We start from the raw sequence: 27,465 nt of genomic DNA on the forward strand, positions 1-27,465 counted from the left end.
GCTTCAAAGATGGTCGTTCTACTGTGAAAATGGTAAACATCTATTACTACATTTTTTATGACAAACTTCTTCTGGAGACGACCAGGATCCACAGCGGATTGTAGATTCAACGAAAAAGGATTGAATTAGGATTTTCAGGCATATTTCAATTGAAACATAGGTAAATGTGCCGCAGAGGTGGACATGAGATTTTACAACTTTCTTTTCAGACCAAACCAAACCTAACCCAACATAATCTAACCTACCCCAACCTAATATTACCTCATATAATCTTAGTTTGTGATAATGGGGTATCGAAATGTATGAAAATTTCAAATTTTCAATTAACGTTTATTGGATAGAAAAGCCGATGCGCCGACAGAAAATATATAATTGTCTACATGGAATATACTGTTTTTGTAAAAAAAATATATATATATAAAAGCTCGTGTCCACCTCTGCAGCACAATTACCGAAACATAATAATATCATGTTTTATTATCTTTTCTAACATGGAGATGGGAAGAGAAATAATAATAATTATTATTAATTATGTTTGCTTGCAAGTAGGTATGTATTTGTATTTATTCATATTATTTAAAATTATTATCACGAACTACCAAAATAACTAAGTATACCAAATATTGTTAAGTTTATGGTGTAAATAATTCATTTATAGGAATTGCTTCAAAGATTTTTTTTATCACGTTCACTACACTCTTTGAGACTTCTTTCATCATGGGTGGTGACAAATCATTGACGATGATCTCCCAATTGTCATTCAATACATTTAATGTGGCATCAGCTGGAAAAAAAACAATGTTATTATTAGTTTTCCCTAGTATTTTTATTTTTAATACAATCGACGAAAAACAAAATGCTCTCTCGAAGTTCCACGTTCCAAATTCGATTTATTTCATAGCAACGAAACGTAAATTTGTAATCAACTGTCAAATAGGTCAACCGGCTAAACGTAATTTAACAAAATGTCATCAGACAAGTGAATAGGTAGTGATTTTGCCAAATAAAATACGACAGATAGGTAAGTTCCTGATAGATAATTAAGTTCACCTATTATATTACAAAATGTATTTATGTATAGTGCATTTATTATTAGAAGATTTCTGAACCTCTTGCACGATAAATAACGGTCAGAAGAATTCTTGTAAAATTTAATAATAAACATGACCATAAAATAACATGCAATAATAATATGGGATTATTTAACGAATTCACATTTTATAACGTTATTTTTTTAAATCGTCAGTTTCTCTTTGACTTTTATTTTGAAATGTTTTTGGGTAGATACTTACGTATTTATTAATTGAAATATTTTGTAAATTATCAAAAAATGTTTCAAATTGCACGCTTTTTTCCGTTAATGTGCCTCCGTTGGGCGGAGTATTCACCTTAACAAACTGGTTTCAGCTGCAATACGCTTCATCATTGACGTGTTCATTATTAAAATTTAGTTTTCTCTTATGCATAGAAGAGACTTTTGATTTTGAAGCACATTGACTGCTGAATAGATAATTACCACATTTAAAAAGCATGCTAATTATTTATTTATTTATTTGAAAAAGACACGTTGAGTACATAACAAATTATTCATTCAGGACGTTCAGAACATGACATTTAGAACAAAAATTACAAGTAATCAGTTAGAGAAAAAACAAGGTGGAGAAAAAAAGAAGGCAAAAATAGTTTTTATACAAAAGAAATAAAATAAAAGAAAACAACAATAATTCAAAAAATAAAAATTAAACAATAAAATAAAATTTAAAAAACAGAATATATAATGGATCGCCAAAAATATCTAGATCTCTAGGTAGTGCATTGACCAGACGCACAGCCCTCGCTATTGGTACCTGGTGAGCCTGACATGAGGAAACAGCTTTCATCCAAAATAGGTCATGGCTGCGACCATGCACGTAATTGACGGGTGCGTAAAAATTCAAATTTTCTTGAATATCGGGATTGAAAACGATACCACGTGAGAGCAGGGAAAAATGCTTTAAGAGCAGAAGTGACCTACGAGCTTCAAGAGAATGAAAGGCGAGCATGCCTTGAAGAAAGTTAGTCGGAAAATACTCGATTAAGAAGGTGTCAAAAGGAAAATAATTATAAACTTTTAAATAAAGGTGACGAAGATTTTTTTTCTGAACACGCTCTAAAACATTCTTATAGGAAACCTCATAAAGACTCCAGATAATGGAGCCATACTCAAGAATACTCCGTACTAACGACACATAGAGTGTACGTAAAACAGTTGGATTCTTGAATGACTTGGCTTGTCTTATTAGCGTCCAATGTATTGAAAAGTTTAAGGTGAATACTCCACTCCGCCAAGTCAAACCCTTCAATTTGAGACTTTTTTTTTTGAAAATTTACTTTTTTTTATTAAGCCCTAGTCATGATTGACATGATTTTTTACAAATTCATATTTTTAATGTTTTTAATATCTATATTGAAAAATATCGATTTTTATGAAATTAATATAAATGTGTATTACCTACTTGAAATCCTTGTATTCATCTGTATAATATTATAAACGAACGGCATTATTTCAAATTCTGTTAATATTGGCAACAATTCCTAGGGCGGTGTTTATCTTTACAAATCATAATTTAAGTGTACTTCCACTAACTTGTTAAGAGATTTTTAATTTGAATTAATATTACAGAAGATCTCATATAAATTTATTTATTAAACACACGTTTTGTAAAAAAAGTAAAAAAAGTTTTTCCACCGGAATACGAAGGTTCAAGTTCAATAAGGTACAAACAGTTTTCTATGATTGTTTCTAATAGTTTTTAGAGTTGCCACTTCATAACTTTGCACTCCGGCTCTAGGATGACGTATGCGATGATGCGTATCAGTATGGCAAAGTGCAAAAAAATACAAAATTATGAAGCGTATATCTGAGCTTGTTCCAAATTAAATATTGCACATAACTAATTACACATAATATAACTAATGTGTAGCCCAGTATCTTGTATATTCTCAATAATAATTATTGAATAAACAATAATTTAATTAAACATTTGTGTTTTCCTCAATTTATTTTATTACATCTATACTTTATGTCCTCATAATTACAATTCATGATTTTTATGTAGGTACTCATAACTTGCAGTTGTATAAATTGCAATAAAATATACATTTTATTATTATTTTATTCACTAGGTATATACTTATTGTTTTTAATGCAGCGTCATATATTTAAATGTATAGTATAAACTAGATTGATGTTGTAAAGCGATGTAACGTGCGAAATATACAGAATGCCGAATAAGAGAAGTTAAAATATATTTTTTTAAATTAGTTTTTCTTTTACATTATGAGTTTTTTTCTTTTGACCTTCCCTTTACGAAGCTAAAAATAATTATCCATTTCGGTGATGTCACCTTTGGTTACCGTACGAGATTGACAACATTACAGTATGTAAAAGGAAAATGCCTATTTTGACAACATGGATAAATATAATAAATTCATCATCATTATTTGCTATTTTACCACGTTTGTATTAGCTCGTATTTTTGTTTGTCCGGTGGTTGTTTATCCAGTACAAATCTTGCAATCGATTTTTAACTAATTTACCGACTAGCTAGACATTTGAAACTTTTAGAATATATCAGAACACGATGCCAATGCATTTTTTAGCCATCTTTAAGTAGAATTGAATTCATTTTCAGTTAATTCTGTTTTGTATGAAAAGTTATTTCGGAAGAAATCCGTAAAAAGTAAAATACTATTATTGGTTGCTAAGTGGGTGGTCCTAGCAACTAAATTATTAATATATACGTGCGTTACTATGGAAATCAATATGAAATGTCAAAATGACATTTCAGTATTCTATTTCTGTATTTCTATCAAGTACAAATATTTTTGATCGTTTAAGCTAGTCAAGTCAAGTTTATATGATTCAACAGAAAATTTAAAAACGTTGCATATAAAAAGTTCTTTTATCTTGTAATTGGGCATTTTCGCCAAAGTTTGTACATTGCGTTTTTGGCATGTCCCATGACTTTGATTGATTTTTTCATAGTTATTATATTATAAAATGTTGGAAAGTTATGTACTTTTAACATGCAAATTTATTAATTTACTCTATTCAATCAGTTAAATACAACTATCTGACCTGTATATATTTTTAATTGATTATTTAGATCGAAAGGTAGTGCGTTTTTACCATGTCCCACCCATAAATTCAAATAAACAAAGTCTAATTTCGTCATTAATTTTGAGTGTGTAAAATTAAATTCGTAGTGTTTTCAACAGCTTACATTATATATTTTTGGAAAATATATAGTTTTTTCGTAAATTTGTACCAATATTGAAAAAAAATCACGTTTAAAGTGTGTCCCAGGATATTTGAAAAAGTGGAACTCCACATTCCGTTACCACGATTTTAGCATGAAGGCGAAAAATTTTCACTATAAATATGTTTTTTTTTAATGTAGCAACATTTTTGTATAACACTGATCGCCATGTACACTTTAAATTGTTGGTGTGTGTCGGTATCGCTATCGGAACAGGTTGCTTTCTGGGTTGGTCATTTAAGAAGTTCCACTACTGTTACCACGATTTATAAGGTAAGAAAACACATATTTCTATTTCACATACTACACATATTGAGCTTATCTTTCATACTACAGATATAATAAAACATATCGCAGGTTTAACAATAAAACTAAGCTAAATTTTGGCTTCAAACACTTCTGAAACAGAATCCGTTACTTCCATTCCGAAACTATATTGGTGGTAACGTATATGTGGAATGTAAAAGTAACGAAATGGCATGCATAAAGTTGGGTTTACAGTGTGTGTTTAGTTCTTCATAGATTATAAAAATTTTATTTTGTCTGTTCGTATGAAAAACAAAAATATTTTCATTAAAAAATATAGAAAATAACCTGACTATAATATAATAATATAATAAAGATTAAAAAAGTATGTGATATATCTGAATACGCAAAAATAGCGCACATAAAAGTATGGAGATAAAAAAAAACAACAGAAGGAAAAGAAAAAACACCAGACTGAAATAATTGCGAGACAGGCACTGGCTCTGTCATACTCTTTCTGTTATACGCCACCAAAATTTTAAAACTTCTCCATACATTTTAGGCATAGAAATTTATAAAAATGTATGAAAAAGTATTTTTTTGTCACGTTTAACAGAAATGTGTACTCGATTAGATTTAATACCTAGAACTGTAGGTATTCACGAAATGTCAGAAAAGTACGTCTTGATTACAATCAACCTGTATAGCTACATTTTATGTTGATGAATACAATTAAATTTCAAGACAACATACAGTCGAACTTGGTTATTACGAGGAAGATGGGACCGACTGAATTTGCTTGTTATAAGCGTTACTCGTTATATCAGAGAATAGGTATTTTTAAATGAGCATGTCACATTACACAAAAAGTCGAAAATAAAAAATTTGGAAACCATCGTAAAAATCCCCGAAACGAGCATGGCATTCATAAACTACAAAAGAAGTTGTTTATTGTAATTAACGCTGGTAGGTACCTACGGACTTCACAAACCTTGGATTTTTCAACCATATGCGTGGATACTTTTTTATTATTGTCGGTGAAACACCAATAAGGTAGGTACTTAGACACTTTACTAGTGTCATAAACGTAATCCGACCCCGGCGGCATCCTGTCCAATCGGATTTTATTGCTTAGGGTCGAAATGTTTTAAAACGGTCGACACATTAACAGTATTTTAGCTCGGTATATCCGATAAGTTGCTCGTTATAACAGTGAAAAAATTAAATGTATGGCGAAAATCATAAACCAATTGTCAACAAATGTTTCGTTATTACATCCGAGATCTCGCTATGTCCGAGATCGTAATAACCGAGTTTGACTATAATTATTTTCGTAAAAGTTATATACTCCGTGCCGCGCTAGGAACTCGCGTCTGAATCCCTTGCTGATTTTTTTTTCATATATTGTTAATTTGCTTAAAAATATTTTTTATCTGAGTTACAAATAATATAAATGCCAAATAAAGTTATGGTAATGTATAGTGTGTCAAAATTATTACCTACCTTATTTTACAAGTATTGTGAAATTTATTATAAAATATATCTATTTTAGTGATTAAGTTTGATTTGTTTTGTTATTTTGACGCACGTTGAATATTTATCTGTCTATCAAAAAATTCAAATAAATTTCATAAAACAAAAATTTGTTTTTATGGTAACATGTAACTTAAGCTTTACAAATTACACTCCGTTACCATTTCGTTCCATTCCGAAAATGTCCCCAAAAAAGTTGAACGTTAACTATTTTTCATTTGATTATTAAATAACGAAACTTATTTATTTTTCCAATAAAATTTAGTAAAAGTGATTATTGTCTTTAAAAAAATAGCAGAACGAACATTGATTGGTTTTTTCAAATACTAAAGGAAAAATGCTCTGCCATTATAGACATAGGGTAACGGAGGGGAACGAAATGTGCCCAAGAATTAAAATTCAATAATATTTTTTGACTATTTGTAGTTTTATTTTGAAGTGTATGGTTTTTTTAATCTAATAGAGCTCTTTTAAGTGATAAAAAGTGTTTCATTCATGTTTTAAAAGCTAAGTTTCGTAGTCACGGAACGGAAACTTATTATGCCCAATTTCATAATAAAAATGATATAAATATTGTATTAATCAATATTTTGCTGAAAAATTGCTATCACCAATTCAGTAATAGAACAAGGAATCTGCTAGCTATATAAAAATGGTTAATTTGAGTGAAAAAATAATATTACCCAAATTTCAAACATGTACAAACTTTGGCGAAAATGCCCAATTATTAATCTATAAAATAATCAAAAGGCTTCAAAATTCAATTATATTATAATCATATGAGTATTTCTATACATTATTATAGCCTTCAAGAAGGGCGGTCATAATACTTGATCGCGCTGCTTATTTTCATATTATCATTTTCTCATATGTAATTAAGTAAGTATGACTTTCTTTGCCGCGCATAAGTACCTTTAGATCTATCTCTTTTGTTTGTATTGGAATGTGATGCTGTTGTGAATTTATAATTTACGACAAGAAAATGAAATCTGACGTATATCTATCAATTGTATGTAGAGTTGGGCATTTCCCGAGAAAATCTCAATTTCGAGATTCGGGATTTCCCGAAATGATGCAATTTTGAATTCTCGAGATTCGGGATTTCCAGAAAAGAATTCTCGAGAATTCTCGAGATGTCGAGAAATTTAAAAAAACCTGTAAAAATCCTAAAATCTGTGTAAAAACAGACAAATTCCAAAAAAATGATTTTTTTTATTTATGTAAGAAGAAAAACAAAATAGAATTGGGAAAACAAAAATAATTCTAAATATTACTTATGAAAATGGGATTTCAAAAAACAAAGACCGTCAATCGCCGCGTCTGACAATCGCGTACGCTTTTGAGACATAAAATTGCGCTCATTTTGAGTCATCGTTGGCTTAATTGTGTAAAATGCCCCGATTAGTCTTTGAACGTTTTGTGTTTTCTGTCCACTTTTTTCATATAGAAAATCGTTTTTTTTTCAATTAATATTTGATAATAAAGAAATTCCGAATTCCGAGAAAAGTTTCTCGAGATCCGGGATTTCCCAAAATATTAAAAATTTCAATTCTCGAGATTCGGGATTGAAAATCTCGAAAATTTCTTGAGGATTCCCGTCGGGAAATTCCCGAAACCTAACTCTAATTGTATGTATTTACTTGATAATGTTATCGATTTCGAAAATAAACACATTTTAATTAGATGTCATATTGATGATTGAACTGAAATATGAAAATGACGAAGTGCATATTAACTGACATATTTGCAGTTTAATGGGCTGGGTGACCTAAGGTGGCATTACAGTAACGGGAGGGTTAAGCTAGTAGCTGGGTTAAATCGCACCATAGTACCTACATAATTAATTCAGCTATAAAATAACTATAAATTTTATTATTCTCATGCTGAATACTTACCAAGTCGTTTATTGTCATTGAAAAGGTGAGAAAATGCAAAATGCGCTTTAGTTAATGTATACTTGACTTTATGTTTCAAAATTTTCCAATATTCATTTCCATCACTCCCTTTATATGTATCGTAGTCCATCTTGAATTGGTAGTTTAGATTCTCTGAAAAAAGAAAGACGTTGTAAATAAATACACATATCATAAATTGCTACTCGAAAATGTTCCTATTTTACAAGGTTTTTCTTAGCTCGTATTCTTATTTGTCCGGTACAAATCTTGCAATCGATTTTTAACTAACTTCCCGACTAGCTAGACATTTGAAACTTTTAGAATATATCAGTACACGATGCCAATGCATTTTTTTTTAATAGAATTGAATTCATTTTCAGTTAATTCTGTTTTGTATGAAAAATTATTTCGACATCATTATTGGTTGCTAGGGGTCTGGGGTCCTAGCAACTAAATTAATAATATATACGTGCGTTACTATGGAAATCAATATGACATGTCAAGTACAAATTTTTTTGATCGTTTAAGCTAGTCAAGTCATTTTTATATGGTTCAACAGAATTTAAAAACGTTGTAAGTATATAAAAAGTTTTTTTTATCTTGTAATTATTTATGGGATTATTATAAAACATTATACAATATACACCTTATAAATATACCAATAGAAAACATATTTTTAAATATATAGTCGTGGGACTCGAACTCCAATGAATTTCAGCCTTTGTGCTTACTCTTATAATCTTTTCTAATATAGGTAGCATAGTTTAATTTCTTGAAATAATTTATTTACTATTTTCTAAATATATTGAAGTAGATAGGATCATGTTATTTACACATGACCAATGACATTATTAATGGACGACGCACTCAGTACAATAGCTAGCAAGTAAATTCAAACGTAACGTTCGCACGTGCATAGGTAGACGTCACGCAATATCCATTATGCAATATCACGCATCGGGAATTTATAGCAATATCACCTTTATTGTAATGGCGTTAGAACAGTGTTTCTAGTATCAATGTTCGTTTGAGCGAACCCGTTCGAACCGAACCATTCGGCAGACCCGACAAGAAGCATCAAGAATTTATAGCAATATCACCTTTATTGTAATGACGTTAGAACAGATTATGCCATTCGGCAGACCCGAAAAAAAAGTGAGTGTCATTTTTTTTCCAGATGCGTTGTCCATAATAATGTCATTGCACATGACACACTTTATTCATATGGCAACAAAATGGCAAAGGACAACCTGAGTACGCATGCGCAATACGTTAGTTTCAAGAGAGCTCGTAAACTATTTCCGGCGCTCAAAGGACGCATAGCGGCTTTTTAACATGAAGGCGAGGCGGGATTCAAGTCTCTCAGTTTTGATCGTTCGAACGAAGCAGACGTCTTGCTCAGTTCCGAGCTTTCGTGCAAAGAAGACCGGGCCCATGGCCTTGATTTCCTGACGTTTTGGAGACGTTGATTATGGCCAACCGAAGGACATCCCCCTGAGGCCAGGAGATCGAAGGAAGCCCATGGTCCCGACACGTTGGAGGACGGCGATGGGCTGAGAGCATATTTGTTATGTGGTATTTGTTATATTATTTCATCACGTTACGGTCCACCGAACTAGCATTTTATTTGTACTCTAAATTGTCTGAATATTATACTACGTTAGACGCTCGTAATTGATTTGATGAATTTACACCTTTATACACTGTCGCCCGCTAGTAAATTTTATATATTAATTATACATCACTATTGTCTCTATGCATTTCATAGAGTGGCGCTCAAATCCGAGATATTTATAATTGTATTTTTTATGTCTTTAATTATTACAGACATACGAATGAGTGAAGTAACCGGACAGGTAACTGAGGTTTTAGAGGTATTGTCAAACCACCCACGACCCTGCATTCCCCAAGTCTCATGTTCTGCCGCGTTCCTATCCCATCTCCACGCTCCATACCCAGGCGCACCTGCCTACATACTTCCCATCTAATTCCCTTCCTATCCATCATAAACCCTTCCCACCTACCTCCCTATCCTCATCAATACGTAATAATAGTTCTATTTATTTGAGTGTACCACTGGAAAGACGAAATATTTAACATTAATATAGTATTGATTATTTGGATACAAGATGAAAATTTTTCATTAAATCTAAATATAATTATATATAGTAATATAATATACTATAGTATGTTTCCTTAACAATGGGATATTGTTTAAATTCAAATTCAAATCAAATCAAATTTATATATTGTACAATAATGAACATATTATAAATTCAAAGCGTTCACGACATGAAATAAAATAAGTGTTAATAATTAAAAAAAAATAAAATACAGAGAAGTATGAGTTAATAATACAATAAGAAATAAAATAAGAAAAGAAATAAAATAAAATAACAAAATAAAAGTAGATGGAAGCACACAAAGTGATCTTGATAGACCCGATCTTAAAAACTTATAAAACAACGTCCACCTAAATTCACCCTCACGTTAGTGGAATATGTCAATATCCGAAGCGATTTCATTAAATATGGTTATTGCCCTCCCAATTGGCATTACTAATGGTAGGTTAGTTCTGCACCGCGGGAGAACAAACAACGGATGCTCGACTCGATTCCTAAGGTAATATCAGAGGCACACAAGCCAAAACCACCAAGAATGGCAGAGTTCACATTTACGCCGCGTATAAGTCTGAAAAAATATGTAGCTAAATAAAGATCCCTTCTAAATTTTAAGCTACAGTATGTAAGCATCCCTAAGAGAAAATCAGTCGGATAGAGCCACGGATAATATCCATACAGCCGAAAGTAAAGGAGTCTCAAAAATTTCTTTTGGACTCTCTCCACCATAAGGCCGTACTTCAACTGATGCGAGGCCAAACGATAGACCATATAAACACCATATAAAAATGATTTTTGCAAAATTTAGACACTCTAGCCACTTGCATAATTGTATACAACGTGACACCTTCATACAGTAAAACTTCGATTATCTGAAAATTATATGATTTAAAAATAAAAAGTATATAATATCATCAGAAAGAATTGACTTTTTCATAATTCTGGATTAATCGTTATCCGGGCTATCTTATCCCATAACAGTCAAGATTATCGAGGTTCTACTGAACTACTACGTATGAATTTATAATAAATTGATATTAATTCATTTTTTTGCAGAACATAGATCACATCTGTTGTTGCTTGTGGAGTGGGCAAGCTAAATTTTATTAATATATTTCCAAATTAGTTGTAGGATTATAATATTCTACTTTTATAATATTTTAATACTAAAAAAAATGTTATAATTTCCACGACATTAATTATTGTAATTTTCAATACCAAATAGCAAGTTCCACACAACACTATATTTGCTGACATAAGGAGTAGTAGAGGATAGGATAGTTTATTCAAATAAATTAGCTATTATAAAATAAATAATGATAAGATAAAAATATTGAAACCATAAAATGTGCAATGAGTGTAGGAAATCTTCAAAACTAGTCAAACTAGATATAATGTATTATTTTTTCAAATATCCGAATTACGTCGAAAAAGTAGAACAATAATTATGGAAAAACAGTATTCTAGATATTATTGAAACAGGGTAATACCGGATAATTTACATAGGTGTTATGGTTGTATCGAATTAGTTTGAAATGTCGCAAAAATGCGCCACAGTATGCAGTAAGAATAAAGGAAAAAATAAAACAATTACTATGCAGTGACGGTCCCGTGGGGATAGGCGGGTCGCGCGTTGCATAGAGGCGGTACACTATCAACGGCGGCAAATGAAGGAACTAATATAAATATTACAACTTTTGAAAGCAGTGGTGGTTTACCATGAAGCCGACGATGCGGTCGCTTCATTAAAAAATGGACATCTTAGTTTAAAAAAATAATCGAAACATAAAAAATCCTGACAATGTATTTTTATTTTTGTATTGTACATAATATCGTAATGGTGGTTAATCGCACAGGCAAAATTTTTGCAAGGGTGCCTCCAAACCTGTTAGCGTCAAATACCGCCACGTGCCTAAAACTACCACTCTTTGATAGTTAGTAGGTTTTGTGGAAATGCTCTAATTTTCAGTACATAGTATAATATATGCCATTTAATTTAAATTCCGTATATTTGTCTGTTTAAACCATTTAAGAGCTAAGATACACATAGCAGACGACGTTTACATTTTTTGTCTTAGCCCTAAGATAGTCGAAAATAGGTAACAAGTGCTTTTGCAAGTTGCATAGGCTGTTAAAATTCGACATAAATCGTGCACACTAAACTTTGTCAGTCATATTTATTTTTGTTTTCATTGAACTAAGAATACAATTTTCAGATGGTGCTGGTTAGTTTATAAAATTCAAATAAACTCTGCCTAAGCCAAACAATAATAGTTAATATGTTATGGGCGGTCCAATAAAAATAGTGTATACTTTTTTAGTCATACTTATATATTTTCGTCGAATTAAGAATACTAAGATTTATGGTGTTAGTTTAAAGTTTAGTTAATAAGTAAGTTGTTTTTTTTTTAAATTCATTAATCTCTGCCTACCCAAACCAAAATTGTTAAAAATGTATGGTTTTACGGCATAGTTTTATATTTTATAGAAAAACGCATATTTTTCTACAATTAATTATCTACTATGACTTGGATTAGGCAGTGTTTAATTGAATTTTAAAAACTAACAAGCACTATAATATATACTCGTATAATAATATAATATACACATTGTAGTCTTAGTTCAATGAAAGAAATACGTTTGAATGAAAAGGTTTAGTGTGCCCTATTTATGTTGGATCTTAACACCCTAGATGCACTTTTGCCACTGGTATCACCTACATACCTAACGAGTTTTCATAAAATGTTAAATCAACTAATATATAATGGTACGGCACTTAAGGGGGAGAAGCATGCCAGCAGAGAACCTAGCGGAAAAATACGAAGCTTTTTACAATTTCAACTGTATTAATTAATAAATATGTATCTGAAAATATTAAAAAGATTTTATTTTTTTTAAATTCAAAGATAAACTTACAATAATTGTAAAAAAAATGTAATAAAATGTGAATTCGTTGCAGGGTCACATCTTATTAATATATTATATTTTATAGTCATATTAATTATTATTAAAATTTAGTTTATTGAGTTTTCAATTTTTCATCGTGTTCGAATTTTATTTTAGGTATGGTCCCAATATTGAAGCACGGTTTAATATAAATAAAAAGGATTTCAAGTTATACACATTTATATTTTTATAAAAATCGATGTTTTTTAAAATAAATATAAAAAATATTAAAACGAATTAGTCAAAAATCTACACGACGAAAAATTGAAAATTGAATAAACTAAATTTTAATAATAAATATGACCATAAAATTTAATGTAATAGTAAGATGTGACCCTGCAACAAATTCACATTTTATTACATTTTTTTTACAATTGTAAGTTTATCTCTGAATTAAAAAAAAAATATTTTTAATGTTTTCAGATACATATTTATTAATTAATACAGTTGAAATTGTAAATTATCAAAAGAAAATCTCAGATTGCAAGCTTCGTATTTTTCCGCTAGGTTCTCTGCTGTCGTGCCTCTCATTGCCTAGGGTCGTTACTGTTACTAACATATTGCATTATTATAAACACACGTGGTAAAAAAAATGATTTTCTTACCGAAATCTATTTTGGAGTCCCCTCCTCCAGTTATTGGTATAAATAAGAGCCGTCCACCGACTGCATATAACCCATAAAGCGATCCGTTTATAGTGTAATCAAAAAATATTTTCTTTCTCAATGGGTCGATTCTGAAAAGAAAATATCTGATCATTTAGCATTTCACTATTAACTATTTGCAGATTGGCTAGACATTTGAAACTTTTCGAATATATTAGAACACGATGACAATGCATTCTTTTAATACTTTTAGCCGTCTTTAAGTAGAATATAATTCAATTTCAGTTAATTCTGTTTTGTATGGAAAGTTATTTCGGAAAAAAATCGTAAAAAGTAATACACTGTTATTGGTTGCTTAAGGGGTCCTAGCAACAAAATTATTAATATACGTGCGTTACTATGTAAATCAATATGAAATGTCAAAATGACATTTCAGTATTTCATATTTATTCAGTATTTCTATCAAGTACAAAAAAAGTATTTATTAATACATAGAATTGTCAAGTTTATATGATTTAACAGAAAATTTAAAAACGTGTTAAGTATATAAAAAGTTCTTTTTATCTTGTAATTATTAATTATTCATGTTTAACAATGGAATCAAGTCGGCTCTCGTGGTGCCGTGGGTAAGGCGCTGGCCTACCGCCCGAGAGTTCTGGTTTCGATTCCCGGTGAGGACACAATATTTATGTGTTTTTCTCTAAGCCTGGGTGTTGATTGTTCAAAATTACTAACAAAACCACCTTGTACGAAAAAGCAAGGACATGGTTATTAATAATTCTAAAAAAAACAATGGAATCAAAAGGAACAAGTGAAAAACTGACTCATTTGTTTCAAAACAAATGAAAATAATAAAAAGTGATAACTAACTTACTAAGACATAACTATTTTTTTAAAAACAAATGAAAAAGCAGTAAACTGCATTACCGCTGGAGCTTTCATTTATTTAGTACTATTTTCGCATTACAGCTGCTGCCTGATCACTTTATTAACTCTTGTCAAAGTTGTCAAAGGTGCGTTATTCGAAAATGGTTGGATGTACGTGCATGACCTTATCCGCTTACATCACTCCACCACTCCGCCGCTGCTATTTGACTTCATAGCTTTATTTTCAAGAAGTTTGAATCTTATTAGGATAACAAGATGTTTTGAGAACTCTTGGTACTACTTGGAAAAGTTGGTACCTACCAAAAATTATGTTTATAAGATTTGCAAGTTTTATCAATATTGGTTCAGCATAATTTGAGTACCTAATCACCGAACAAACTGTAACGGAAAGATAGACAGATAGTAGTACAAGTATAGAATAGTAATGATTTATTTTCAGACGTAGCATTATGGCTTGCTCTTTCGTCGTTGTGTTCCTCATAGCCAATGATCGTGACTATGATAGAACACTGTAGGATTATTCCACCACCTTTCATTTTATCAATCTGTCATCTACAGCCAGTTATGTCACAACCATTTATTTGATAAATAAAACAGATTCAAACTTAGGATTAATAAAAAATTGTACTATAAAATGCAAGAGAAATAATTATTAAAATACATTGTAAAAAATAAACATAATATAATAATAATACATTTATGTGTTCAACAAATGCAAATTTTATTTAGGTTTTTTATAATTTAAATTTATCTCGAAATTGAAAAAAAAGTGGGAAATATGCTATGTCATATTCCAAGAGTTAATTATCTCGGGATATAAACTACCAAACGTAACGATTTTTAACTCGTACCCGGCAAGGTAAGTTAGAGATATTGTAGGTCTCAAATTACGTTAGCCCGTAAGCTGTCAAATAAAATGTCGTTGATTACGCGAAATATTTTCAACAAATTATAAAGGCGATGTACATTTTGTACAATGTAGAATATAATTATATTATAAACGCCATAGTTGATAATATGATAATACAACAACAACAATACTTACGAACCGAGATATAACACATACATAATTATTGCAGTTATTTTTTAGGTTAAAGGTTAAACAAACCGCAAAGGAATATATAATAGGTAATACGAATGTCAATGGCATGGCGCATGCACCGCGAAAGGTGTTAACTAGCAACCGACTTGTATAAATAATCGACCTGGATTAAGAAAAATAACGGAAACGTTGGAATAGCTCTACTAAAGGCATTACGCATCATCTAATACGAAAAATTCATACAATTATATTACCTGAGTTCGTTTATTTTGCAGTTTTTAAGTCCAGTGATGTATGCCTTTTTAAATGTGAACTTAATAGACTGTTGCTCAACGCTTATGTCGTTTGTATGCAAGGGATCGATAGATGGAACATCCAATTCGGGGATTCCTCCAGTCAAGAACTGGATGGCATTCTGGGCTGCTGCAGTCAGACACGTCTTCAAAGATGGATCGGACAAGCTGCATTTTTCTTTTATGAATGACGCTAAAAACAAATATCACAACATACATATGTCAATACAAAATATAAATACATAATGTATAGTTAGTTAGTCAGCTATGATCACTTTTTTGACATTTCGACGTCGAGCTGTTTAAATCTCTGCACGGCTATTCTAACATATCACTCCAAAATCAATAAAAAAGTGATAAATATGATATGAGGTATTCAGGCAGTTCATTATCCCGGGATGTAAACTATCAGGCGTGATGTTTTTAACACGGCCGCCGATGAGCGCGTTAACAGCGAGCTCTCAAATGTCATTGAGTAACACAGTTCACACGTCTGACTTGATTTGAAATGCATCCCATTAGAATTAAGTATGACGTGTTAACTATGCTTACAATTATTGTAGAATATAACTGCCTTATTTATGGAATTTATCCGAGTGATATCCATTTTATTTTGGTGCAATAAAAATAACGGAAACCTATTTTATTTTTGTAATTTATTATTAATAACCATGTCCTTGCTTTTTCGTACAACGTGGTTTGTTAGTAATTTTGAACAATCACAAACACCCAGGATTTGAGAAAACCACATACAATATGGTGTCCTCACCGGGATCGAGCCCAGAGGTCCCGGATGGAAGTCTAGCGCCTTACACACTGCACCACGAGAGCCCGCCACACACACATAATAATAATTATATACACTTCTCATGCATCTCAAAATGTTAAAATTCGATTTTCTCAAAACATACAAAACTGGACATACAATACCTTTGCATTATTGACTAAACCATCGATATGTCGTATTATCTGTCTTAGTTATATATGTAAGTTTTACTGGAAAAATTGGTGCTCGCCAAGTTTTTAGAATATCCCTGCAGATGTGACAAAATTAACATTTTACAGGAGGGACCAAAAAAACTAGTATAGGCCAACTACACACGTAACTGCTCAGGCCAATTCTTGAATGAAGCAGTAAAAAACACCGCTTTAATGAAGCATTAATGAAGCACGTAAAATTTTTAGTTGTACAGGAGATATTGTGTGTATAAAGCTTCGAACGAAATGCATTCGTGCGAGTGAGAAAGCATTCAGCATGCTTATACCTTATATCCATGCGTTAGAGTAAGATAGAAAGTAAACATGCCAAAACGAACCGTTTGTGAATTGTTGAAGTACGTAGCCAATTAATCAGTTACGTCTCCAATATAACAATATTATAACACGGAATTTCCGTTGTATTTTGCAAACAAACATGTGTGTTTCTGTATTACAAAATCACAATAAATATTTAAGTGAGAATTTAAACACAAACTAATACTTTCAGCGGTAATAGTTGTGTAAAAGATAGAAAAAATAGAATAACAGCCTGCTCACTACGTACAAATTTTTGACGTTTAATAATATGTCAGTCAAATGGAGAGTTACTAGCGCCTCTAGCGGCAAAGCGTGTATAGTTAAATTGCATACGGTACTCGACACCACCGGTCGACTTTTAATATACTTCGTTGTAGTAGGTTTGCGCTTAGTAGGGTGTTCATCCAAAATTTTCGAATGCGATTTTACGCCAGATATATAATACGCCCGTATAATTGCGTTCATCCAAATTTAGTACATAAGCATCTCGCCGAACCCGAACACCTAATGCCCTTCTACCATAAGTTTAGCGAAACCGATTGCTAAATTCGGCAGAGTCCATTTTTGACAGATCGCAACTGACAGCCCGCGTTTGTTGATAATTGTCATAGGTTCTTGTTTTCTTCCGTATTTCATTATGATTCAGTGTATTATTTTGATTATTGTCTAATGGTACTATCTATTTTACAATTGATTCTATAATTGGTGCTTATTTTATTCAATCATGAATGCTTTATTTATAGGTAGTAAACTTTGCTTTCGTAGATAAAGCTAATCTACAATGCCGCAAATTTCGTAAAAGAGGCGACGCTTTCAAATTTAAGAGTCTCGTTAGTAAATACACATCAGACGCAGATTCATGAAATCAAATAAATACAAGTAATATAATATTTTGAACAACTCAATTCACATGATTATGCTGGAATCGATTTATGCATAATAATTATATGGTAGGTAGGTATACTATCACGATAACCATTTACTTTCATTTGTTTATATTGTAATGATTATTTATTCAATAACGTTTATTCGGCATTCGGATTATCCGGCCATAATGTAGTATTAATCTAAAAATAAAAGAAATAATATGAAAGTAAATGTAATAGCGAGTTCAAAATATATGGACCACTAGGGATATCTAGCGGCAAAATGTGAGAAATTGTCATTTATTTGACAGTTAAGTGCCCATAGACATCAAAAACTGACCATAGAGAAAAATATTTTTCTGTTTTAATATAAGGAATACTTGTTTCAAATAGGCGCGCATGTACAAACACCGTTATTTGCATAGAGCATAATGGAACACGGCGGCGCCCGTATATACAAATCCGAAGCTAAGTGGGTGAACACTCGACAAGTTTTATTACGGCAATAAACGGTTTCGGCGTAAGGTGAGACCGTCATAAACCATTCGGTTCGGCTTATTTCCATGGAAACCCTATAAGTTGTGCAACCGGTAATACTGCTTCATTCCTGAGCGGTATAAATACTTACGCATCGTTTGCACAATAGTTAGTTTACATGACTGTATATATTATAACAATATCGCTACACAATGTATTTTGACTGTAAAAAGGACATGGCAGTATTTGAATATTTATGTTTATTGTATAGTTATGCGTGCAAGCTTGCGTAGACTGAACCACTTTTGTATTTTTATTGCGTTTTTCGACCACATAGTCCAAGCGTAAACTAGTGCTGTTCATGTATACCTATTTGTGCGTATGCGTATATGTATGTAAGTCTCTATGTAAGTTATTCATCTAAATAACAGGTAGTAGATGGCTCCTCATCATCGATTATTTGCAAGTGGCGAGATTAGGGATGTGGAGGCTCGACGTGCCGATTGATTTAAGCCCCCCCCCCCACGATAAAAATAATAATATGCTTTTACTAAAAATAGTTGTAGAGAATGAAAATGATGACACATAACAATATGAGCGGTTTATTTTTTGTGTACAAATATCTATCTGAGTGATTATGTAATTGGCCCATTTGATGTTATTTGCAGGGATTTGGTGATAAAGCTTTAGGTAATATTTTCTACTCAAATTGTAAGAAATGAATTTATAATTGAGCGTAGTTATATAAAAAGCAGCCAGGTCACAATTTTGAAAAAATGTGTTATTGTTATTTCCATAATCTCACACGTTTGTTTTACGTTCTGCACAAATCAGCCAAGCTGCTATCATACAAAATATCATATAAATGCGTTTTAAAGATTTTGCAAAACTCAGAATATGACATTTTCGATCTGCATAAAGCGATCAAGCTGCTGTCATACAAACATGTCATATAAATGGGTTTTAAAAATATGCCATTTTCGATCTGCATAAAGCTACCACATGATACTAATATTATGTACTCAATTATTAAAATCCTGACTGTGTAAGGTGTATTTTTGTACATTAAATTAATAAACATTATTTTCTCAATTACATTATAATTATGTTTTTCATTTTATTATATATAATATAATATATATATTTTTCATGTAAAAATTAATGCTAGGAAGCTAAATATTAATTTATAAGTTTTTAGAATTATTTTCAGAACTTTGAAATTCCCATAATACTTTTATGTAATTTAGAAGGTTTTATTTTAAGAAAATAAATGCAATAATAAAGATTTTTCTTAAAAAAATAAGAGTTATCTGCATACGACGTATATTGGAGGTGTTACCGTATTATTAAAATGAAAAAGCCTAATGTTGCTATAACTAAATATAGGTATTTCAATTTAGTGGTACATAAATATAAATTAAGAGTAAAAATACTATGAATAATTTGTCACATCTTTTTTGTTAATTATAAAAATGTCCGTAACTTGAAATCCATTTTATTTATATTGAATCAAGATTCGGCATTGTGACCACACCAAAGTGTTATTATGACAACGTCACATTAGTACTTATGTATCTAGATAATTGGATTTTTTGATCGGTGGTTTGTGTAGATACCTACTTGATCCGATGAAGTACCTAAATGCTAAGTACTAGACTTATATGAGATGTGAGCATTATGTAATTTTAACACGTGTTGGTAAGAACCGTACGTTAGTATGAAGATATAAACAAAGTATAAGTACCTAGTAAATACATATTGACATCTGAAGAAAACTGGTCACTTGAGATTAAAAATGATTAAAAAAAATCAATAACCTTGCATACCAATAGCAAAGTATTTTTTTTTAAATTATATTATTATAATTAAACGGGTATTATACTATATATTATAATGTGATAATATATGTAAAATTTCTGTTATTTTTTTTTGAATATAAGTACTCAACACCCAGAACAATATTATATTTAAATAAATTATATGTTTAATAATAATATGTACCACTACAGTTGACTGTTAATTGAAATAAAATCAAAGCTTCAGCTGTTCAGATCAGCGCATCTATTCTATACACAAGGCTGCTATCAGTGGCTGTCAAGGGTAGTTTATCATATTTATGTATTGATGTATTATAATAATTATTGTTACAATAAGTTAGCCGTTTAAACTGTCTATCTCGCTTTCAAAGTTAACACACTCAAGAGAGGTGCTGTTAAGGGCGGACGTGCTCAGCGTGGGTCAAAATGGAGCTTTTTTTCTATTTTCAAAGCATGATCCTGGGCATACCTTAAACGTTGTAGATAATCTATTTATATAATTTTGAAGCCTTATTATCCGTTATATTTATTTTAAACATTTGATGACTGCATAAAGTATTTTTATTACATAAAATAGTATTCTTTTAAACCTCTCGCTCTAATGTTTTAGAATATAGTCATATTTCAGTACATAAATGTGCAGTTAAGCATGTCGTTGCAATTGGAACTAATATTCGAAGTACTTTTCCACATTCAGTGGCGAATGGGAAAAACCAAAACTCCTCCAAAGTCAAACAATGTCCATTGTATAAATTAAATACTGTTTACCTCAAAGAAGTTGAACTAAAAATAGAAGAAGCCTTAAACATTTCCATAATGACATTTAAAATTAACTTGTTATCATGGACCCAAAAGTGTAAATTTTCGTTAAGGCTTATACTTCAGTTGAGGCATGATCTAAAAAGATCGTGACTAGGCGATGCGCGGATTGTGCAAATGACGTGAGCCGAACGAAATATAATTTGTCATAAAAATTCAACATGCGTCCATTTAATGTTATGTTTATTGTTATATTAGTAATAATAATAGTATATTCATTGACATGTTTTCTTTTTCAAGTACACGAGGAACGCTTTTTAGTCATCTTTAGACGATTTAAAAATATATTCCTCCGACGCCATCACAAAACAAATTGACGTGCTCACACCTCGACTGTCGATCTCCGATTGGCGACGAGTGCGAAATTTCGTTCCACCTACTGTTGAAAATTATTTGCCGTTTCATTTATGTATGCTCTTAATATGGGCAACAGGTTTTTGTGGTTTGAATAATATTAAGGTACCTCGGTTCCTAGCCAGCACAGAATCTCTAAAATTTTATTTCGCACTTGATAATAATTTTTGTATATATTTTACATTAATTATATAATGTACACGATGGCCGAGCGGTAACGTGTCGGCTTATAATGTTGTGGGTCTCGGATCTGGAAAATTCACATTAAAAAATAAATATGTGTTTGGAGCCTGAGTATGGTCCTAATAGATTGAGCAGGTAGCTAATATCCATTTCTCGTAAAAAATCTGTTAATACAACCTACACTCTGTGGAACCCATATTATGATAGTCTCTGGATCGAACGTGATTCAAATTCAAACATATTTTATTTTACCTACAGTGATCTTTGCAAATTACAAATTTAAGACGTTCACAATTTGACATTTAAAAACAAAAAATAGTATCATAACAGTATTAAAAAAAAACAAAGAAATAGATGCAGCATTAAAAAAGAAAGATTACAAACATTATAAAATGGATTCAAGGAAGTACACTGAATGCACTAAGTAGACCCTATTTTACGTAGGTGGAATATGTCAATATCCGAAGCGATTTGGTTGAATAACTCTGTTCAACCCTCCCAATTGGCATCACCAATGACAGGTTATTTCTCCACCTTGTAAGAACAAAAAACTGAGGCTCCCGATTTATAATATAGTTAGACACGGGTCAATACTACAAAGAATGGCAGAGTTCTCATTTTTTATACCATGTCCGATCCTAATATTATGGGCCTCAACAGAGTGGCGAAAACAGGAAACAGATTTTGTTTCTACGAGAAATGGATGTTAGTCACTTGCTCAACATATTAGGTCCATACTCTGACTCAAACACAAATTTAAAAACAATATGTGTACTTTTCAGACCCAAGATTCGAACCTAGGGCTCACGATGTTATAGGGCTATATGCCGACGTTTAATCCGCGTAGTAAAAATACATAATGTAAATATAATATAATATTATATGACGTATAGGTACCTACCACATTTTTTAAATTTCGATGATCAGTATTTAAAAATATTGAGTGCGTCTTATAATCGATGCAGTGTGTGATTTGATGATAGACAAAGAATGTACCTAAATGAAACTATGAATATCTAAAAATTATGTACGCGCGTTAGAAGTTATACTTCTTTGGCGTAACAAAACAATTACCTGAGTCTATTAATATTACAGTGGATTATGTTGATGAAAATGTACGCGATTCATCGGTGTCTCATATAGCACATGATAATTGTAATTTAATTATTGTATTAGACCAAAACTCATCTTTGCCACACAGCGGTTATAATCGATTCAGAAGTGCCCATGATGAATTAATAAAAAATCAAATTTTAATATATTTTTTGAATTATTTACCAACTGAACATTCACAAAATTTATTTATTTATTGATATATAATTTTACTCAACACTACAACAAATAAAGTTTTATGAATATACATTAACAGTGTAGAAGTATTCAGTAACTAACAGTGTAGTCTCCAGAAATTTGTTTATAAACATATGTATTAATTATTACACAATATTGGTTATGTTTACAACACGTGCTGTTTATTTGGTTGTATTGAACGACTAACTAAATGACACTATGCGCATGCACATGTACCCTGGAGACCGAAATGAATATAATCATAATAATAAATTATGTGTTGCATCGGCGCGCGCAACTTCGTCACACGCCAAAAATACACTCTGATCTGTTTTCCCAAACGCGCAAAAATAAGACGTATCACTTCAAAAAAATGTTTTAGAAGATATTTTATATTGCGCCGAACAAGGCTTCTATTGTCAGCATAATCTAAAGAAAAAAAATGTGGGAAATTTTCTTTGATTTTCATTGTCATAATTATCAAAGAAATGTTTTTTGGAATAACTTAATCATATTATATAGACAGATTTATGTGGACTGTAAATAATGCTGACGTTTTCAATAATACGGCTGTGAATGTGTACTGATTTTGATATCCTCATGACAAAACCTACTTTACTAGATCTGGTTTCAATGTTGAAAATATGGTAATTGTCAGTAAACTTAGCATTATATTACATAACCACATCCATGACCGTTGCCACTCTACTCAATATGGTGAATGGGTAAATTAGGTAAGTGTACGAAAATAATCAAGCGTTTCTTTAACGAGTAAATACAATGATATGGGATGAAAGGTCTTGATATTAAGTGGCAACCACCCCACCTACCAAAGGCACGCAGCTGAAAAGAACGTTTGCAATTTGAGAGATTTTCTTGCCAGAATAGCTCATTTTCTAAGACACGAAATATAGAAATGATTTAATGTTATACAGATTTAATTTTTTTCTTATAATAATGTTTTTGATTTTTAAGATAATTAATAAAATGACACCCACGATGGCCGCGTGGCTTCAGCGTTGGCCTATTGCGTCGTGGGTCCCAGGTTCGAATCCTGGGTCTGGCAAGTACACAATATATTGTTTTTCAATTTGTATATGAGTCAGAGTATGGACCTAATAGGTTGAGCAAGTGGCTGACATCCATTTCTCGTAAAAACAAAATCTGTCAATACAAACCTCCACTCTGTGGAGGCCCATATGATCTTATTACGATCGGACATGGTAAAAATAAAAATATATAATATAATCACATTAAAACTATGAATTAGTTAAAAATCTTTTCAATACATTAGAGAAAACTTAATAACTTAAAATTAAATAATTAACATGACTGCACAGTAATAATTAAATTTGGTCCTTTAACACATTCACATTTTATAACTTTTATTTTAACTTGTATGCTTACCTATCAAATGTAACATTTTAACTTTCAATTTTAACATTTTTAAATAGGTAGATATGTGTATTTATAATTAATTAAATTACTTATACACAAAATGTAAATTATCCAAAAAAATGCCTAACACGTATTTTTCCACTGGTTCTGATAGGTTTAATAGTTTAATGGTATAATATAATCATGGCCCCCACAAGAGGGAGGGCTGACAGGGCTCTAGCCTAGGGGCCCGGTCTCAGGGGGGGGGGCGTGACGGGTCGACCAGATAAATGAGATAAATACACATCTTAAATTTGCTCTAATAGCAAAAAAAGTCGCCTGAGGCGCTAGTTTACTTCAAGAATATTACCATTTCAAAATATATGGTTGTTGGGACGTGTCGAGTAATACTCAACGACTCCATAATTCGATGTGTTAAAAAATCGCTAAATTACACTGAATTTTATTTGACCTCAATCACCATTTGAAAAACAATACTGGAGAGCGCAGACTGCCTTTAACCATAGCGATAGGTAGGGGGGCCTGCCCAAGATCCTGGCCTGGGGGCCCGCTTCAAGATGTGGGGGCCATGAATATAATATATACATATAAATATTCTTTATAAGACAACAACAGGTCAAGAGGCTCAAAGTGAAACAATAAAAAACACTCAGCCATTGAGGAAAATCACATAAATATATTGAGACCTCACCGAGGATTGAATCTGGAGCTCTCGGATTCACCTAAATTGTATATTTATTTTAATAAACTATTTCTTTCATTCAACGAACAAGACACAAGATTTAAGAATGTTTATGTATATAATGATTATGTATACTGAATATACACAATTTGAAAACATCTCATGCACAAATACATTAATTGATACCTACCTTAATTTAATATACTAAAACCGATAGTCAACATTATAATACAATTCGATAAGCATTTCATGGTTAAAATTGTCGTGATTCAATAGGATTCCAAAAGCATACTGGCCCGAATCCACCAGAATACAGGTTCAAGTCCCGTAGGGTGTCGTATTTTACAACGTTTTTCTTAGCTCGTATTCTTATTTGTCCGGTACAAATCTTGCAATCGATTTTTAACTAACTTCCCGACTAGCTAGACATTTGAAACTTTTAGAATATATCAGAACACGATGCCAATGCATTTATTAGCGATCTGTATGTAGAATTGGATTCATTTTCAGTTAATTCTGTTTTGTATGAAAAGTTATTTCGACACCATTATTGATTGCTAGGGTTCTGGGGTTCTAGCAACTAAATTATTAATATATACGTGCGTTACTATGGAAATCAATAATATGACATGTCAAGTACAGCTTTTTTTATTGTTTAAGCTAGTCAATTCAAGTTTATATGATTCAACAGAAAATTTAAAAACGTGGTATATCAAAAGTTCTTTTTATTTTGTTTCTTGAAAATGATTTTTTCTAGTGTGTATATGCGTGAGATGTTTTCAAATTATGTATATGTAGATTTTATTTGTAAAGAAGAGGAGAATATTACAAAGTATTTGTTAAACAGAATAAATGCAGTACTTACGCAATTTTTGAGTATCAGCAGATATATTGAAAAATGCAGTGAGCGTTACGAAGTATGTAAACAAAATTTTCTTCATGACTATTAAATTATTAATACGTTAATAAATACACACACTTAAATAAACTGCCAAACAAATTGTTAAATCACCTGCTATTATACATCGTTCATATAATAATCAGAGTGTAATCGAATTTTTGAACAGTGTTTGTCTAGAGTTCGAATGAAAATGCAGATTTTTACAAAAGTAAGATCAATATATTGAGCACTTTAGCTGTCGCAGATTGTCAGTTATTATGTAAATACGGAAGACTTAAAGTTTGGCGGAGTTTAGATATTCAATCAATTGGTACTTGACTGGAAGTTCTGACGACAAATTCGTAATACTAATAAGAATACTTTACTTGTTCACTTGTTTTTATTTATTTAAAACACTAAAATACTGGTTTATTCATAACCACACAGAAAATTAACTGATACACTGTAAATCATCAGCGGTATTTTTTTTTGACGCAGGTGACGCAATCGATTCGCTAGAAGATTTAAACGGGGCCTGGAAACAGGTAAAACCAGTCATATAGTTATGGAAATATCCGAAAATGTCCTCCAAAAGGCAAGAGATCGGGCTGACACCCCGGAAGTCCGGAGATACGTGTGAGTCACACAACCAACTTCCACCCTTCGACTAGTTCAGTGATGTAAATTGTTCAGGGCGGTCAATCGAAGCTGGGTTTGGCGGTGGTAGAGCACGCTCAGTGTAAGGTTAGGTCTTGACAGTTGGGTAAAGATGCAGGATTGACAGTTGATGATGGTGGACATTTAAAATGAAACACACGTTGTTTGTAGCACAAATATTAGCAGAAAGTTTTATTTTTAACAGTTTAGGTTCACAAAAAAAGGTTACTCGCACAGCTACACAGCATCAATTACACATGAATAATTTTGAAACAGCCCTAAATTTGTTAATGATGGGCGCCGTGGGCTGCGGCAATTAAAATTTAAAGATCTATGAATCACTTGGTTCGTAACACTAGCGAATTCTACCTACAACGTACGTAGCACGCGAACTCTGAATTATTTTACAATTCAGCGAAAATTATAACACTAGGAGCGGTGCGCGGGGACACCGTGTCCATCACGGATCGAAAGGCTTCGGCTTACTCACTTCGTTCTCCCTTTTTCGACCCCTCGTATCCTTAGATGGATTAGGTGCGAGTCTCGCACCTCCCTGATTGGCCGATCAGATCAGTCGAAGAAACCTTGTTCATCAATTTTAGACTAGTTGTAGGTATGCCCCCGAAATGGGACTTACGCCATTCGATTTAAAAAAAATAATTTAATATGCTGGATACGTTGCTTTAATAATTCGTTTAGAATAAATAGATCGAAAGTCGGAACTATTTATCTACAATAATTAGATTACATGCGTCCGACGCACGGTCACCAACGCATTTCCCAGAAGTGCTTTTCGCAGGTTAACCCAACCCGCCTATGCGCCTACGGCTATCGACTTTGCATACTTTGGACCTAATCGCTACCCCAGGTAAATTGT

The 27,465-nt window shown here is 31.7% G+C and overlaps 1 protein-coding gene across 1 annotated transcript; it reads right to left on the minus strand.

The window, feature by feature from the left end:
* Positions 1 to 460: 460 nt before the first annotated feature.
* On the minus strand, positions 461 to 26,144 carry LOC147075748 (circadian clock-controlled protein daywake-like). Its single transcript, XM_085942056.1, has 5 exons — positions 25,917 to 26,144; positions 15,831 to 16,062; positions 13,647 to 13,777; positions 7,976 to 8,128; positions 461 to 784 (listed from the first exon to the last, which is right to left on the minus strand). Exons 1-5 carry the CDS (start codon positions 25,990 to 25,992, stop codon positions 633 to 635), a joined length of 744 nt encoding a protein of 247 aa, XP_085798182.1. The 5' UTR covers positions 25,993 to 26,144; the 3' UTR covers positions 461 to 632.
* Between the last annotated feature and the right edge of the window lie 1,321 nt (positions 26,145 to 27,465).

The sequence above is a fragment of the Rhyacophila brunnea genome, unplaced genomic scaffold, assembly GCF_057557595.1.
Source record: "Rhyacophila brunnea isolate RB1 unplaced genomic scaffold, BYU_Rbru_1.0 scaffold_14, whole genome shotgun sequence".
Lineage (NCBI taxonomy): Eukaryota > Metazoa > Arthropoda > Insecta > Trichoptera > Rhyacophilidae > Rhyacophila > Rhyacophila brunnea.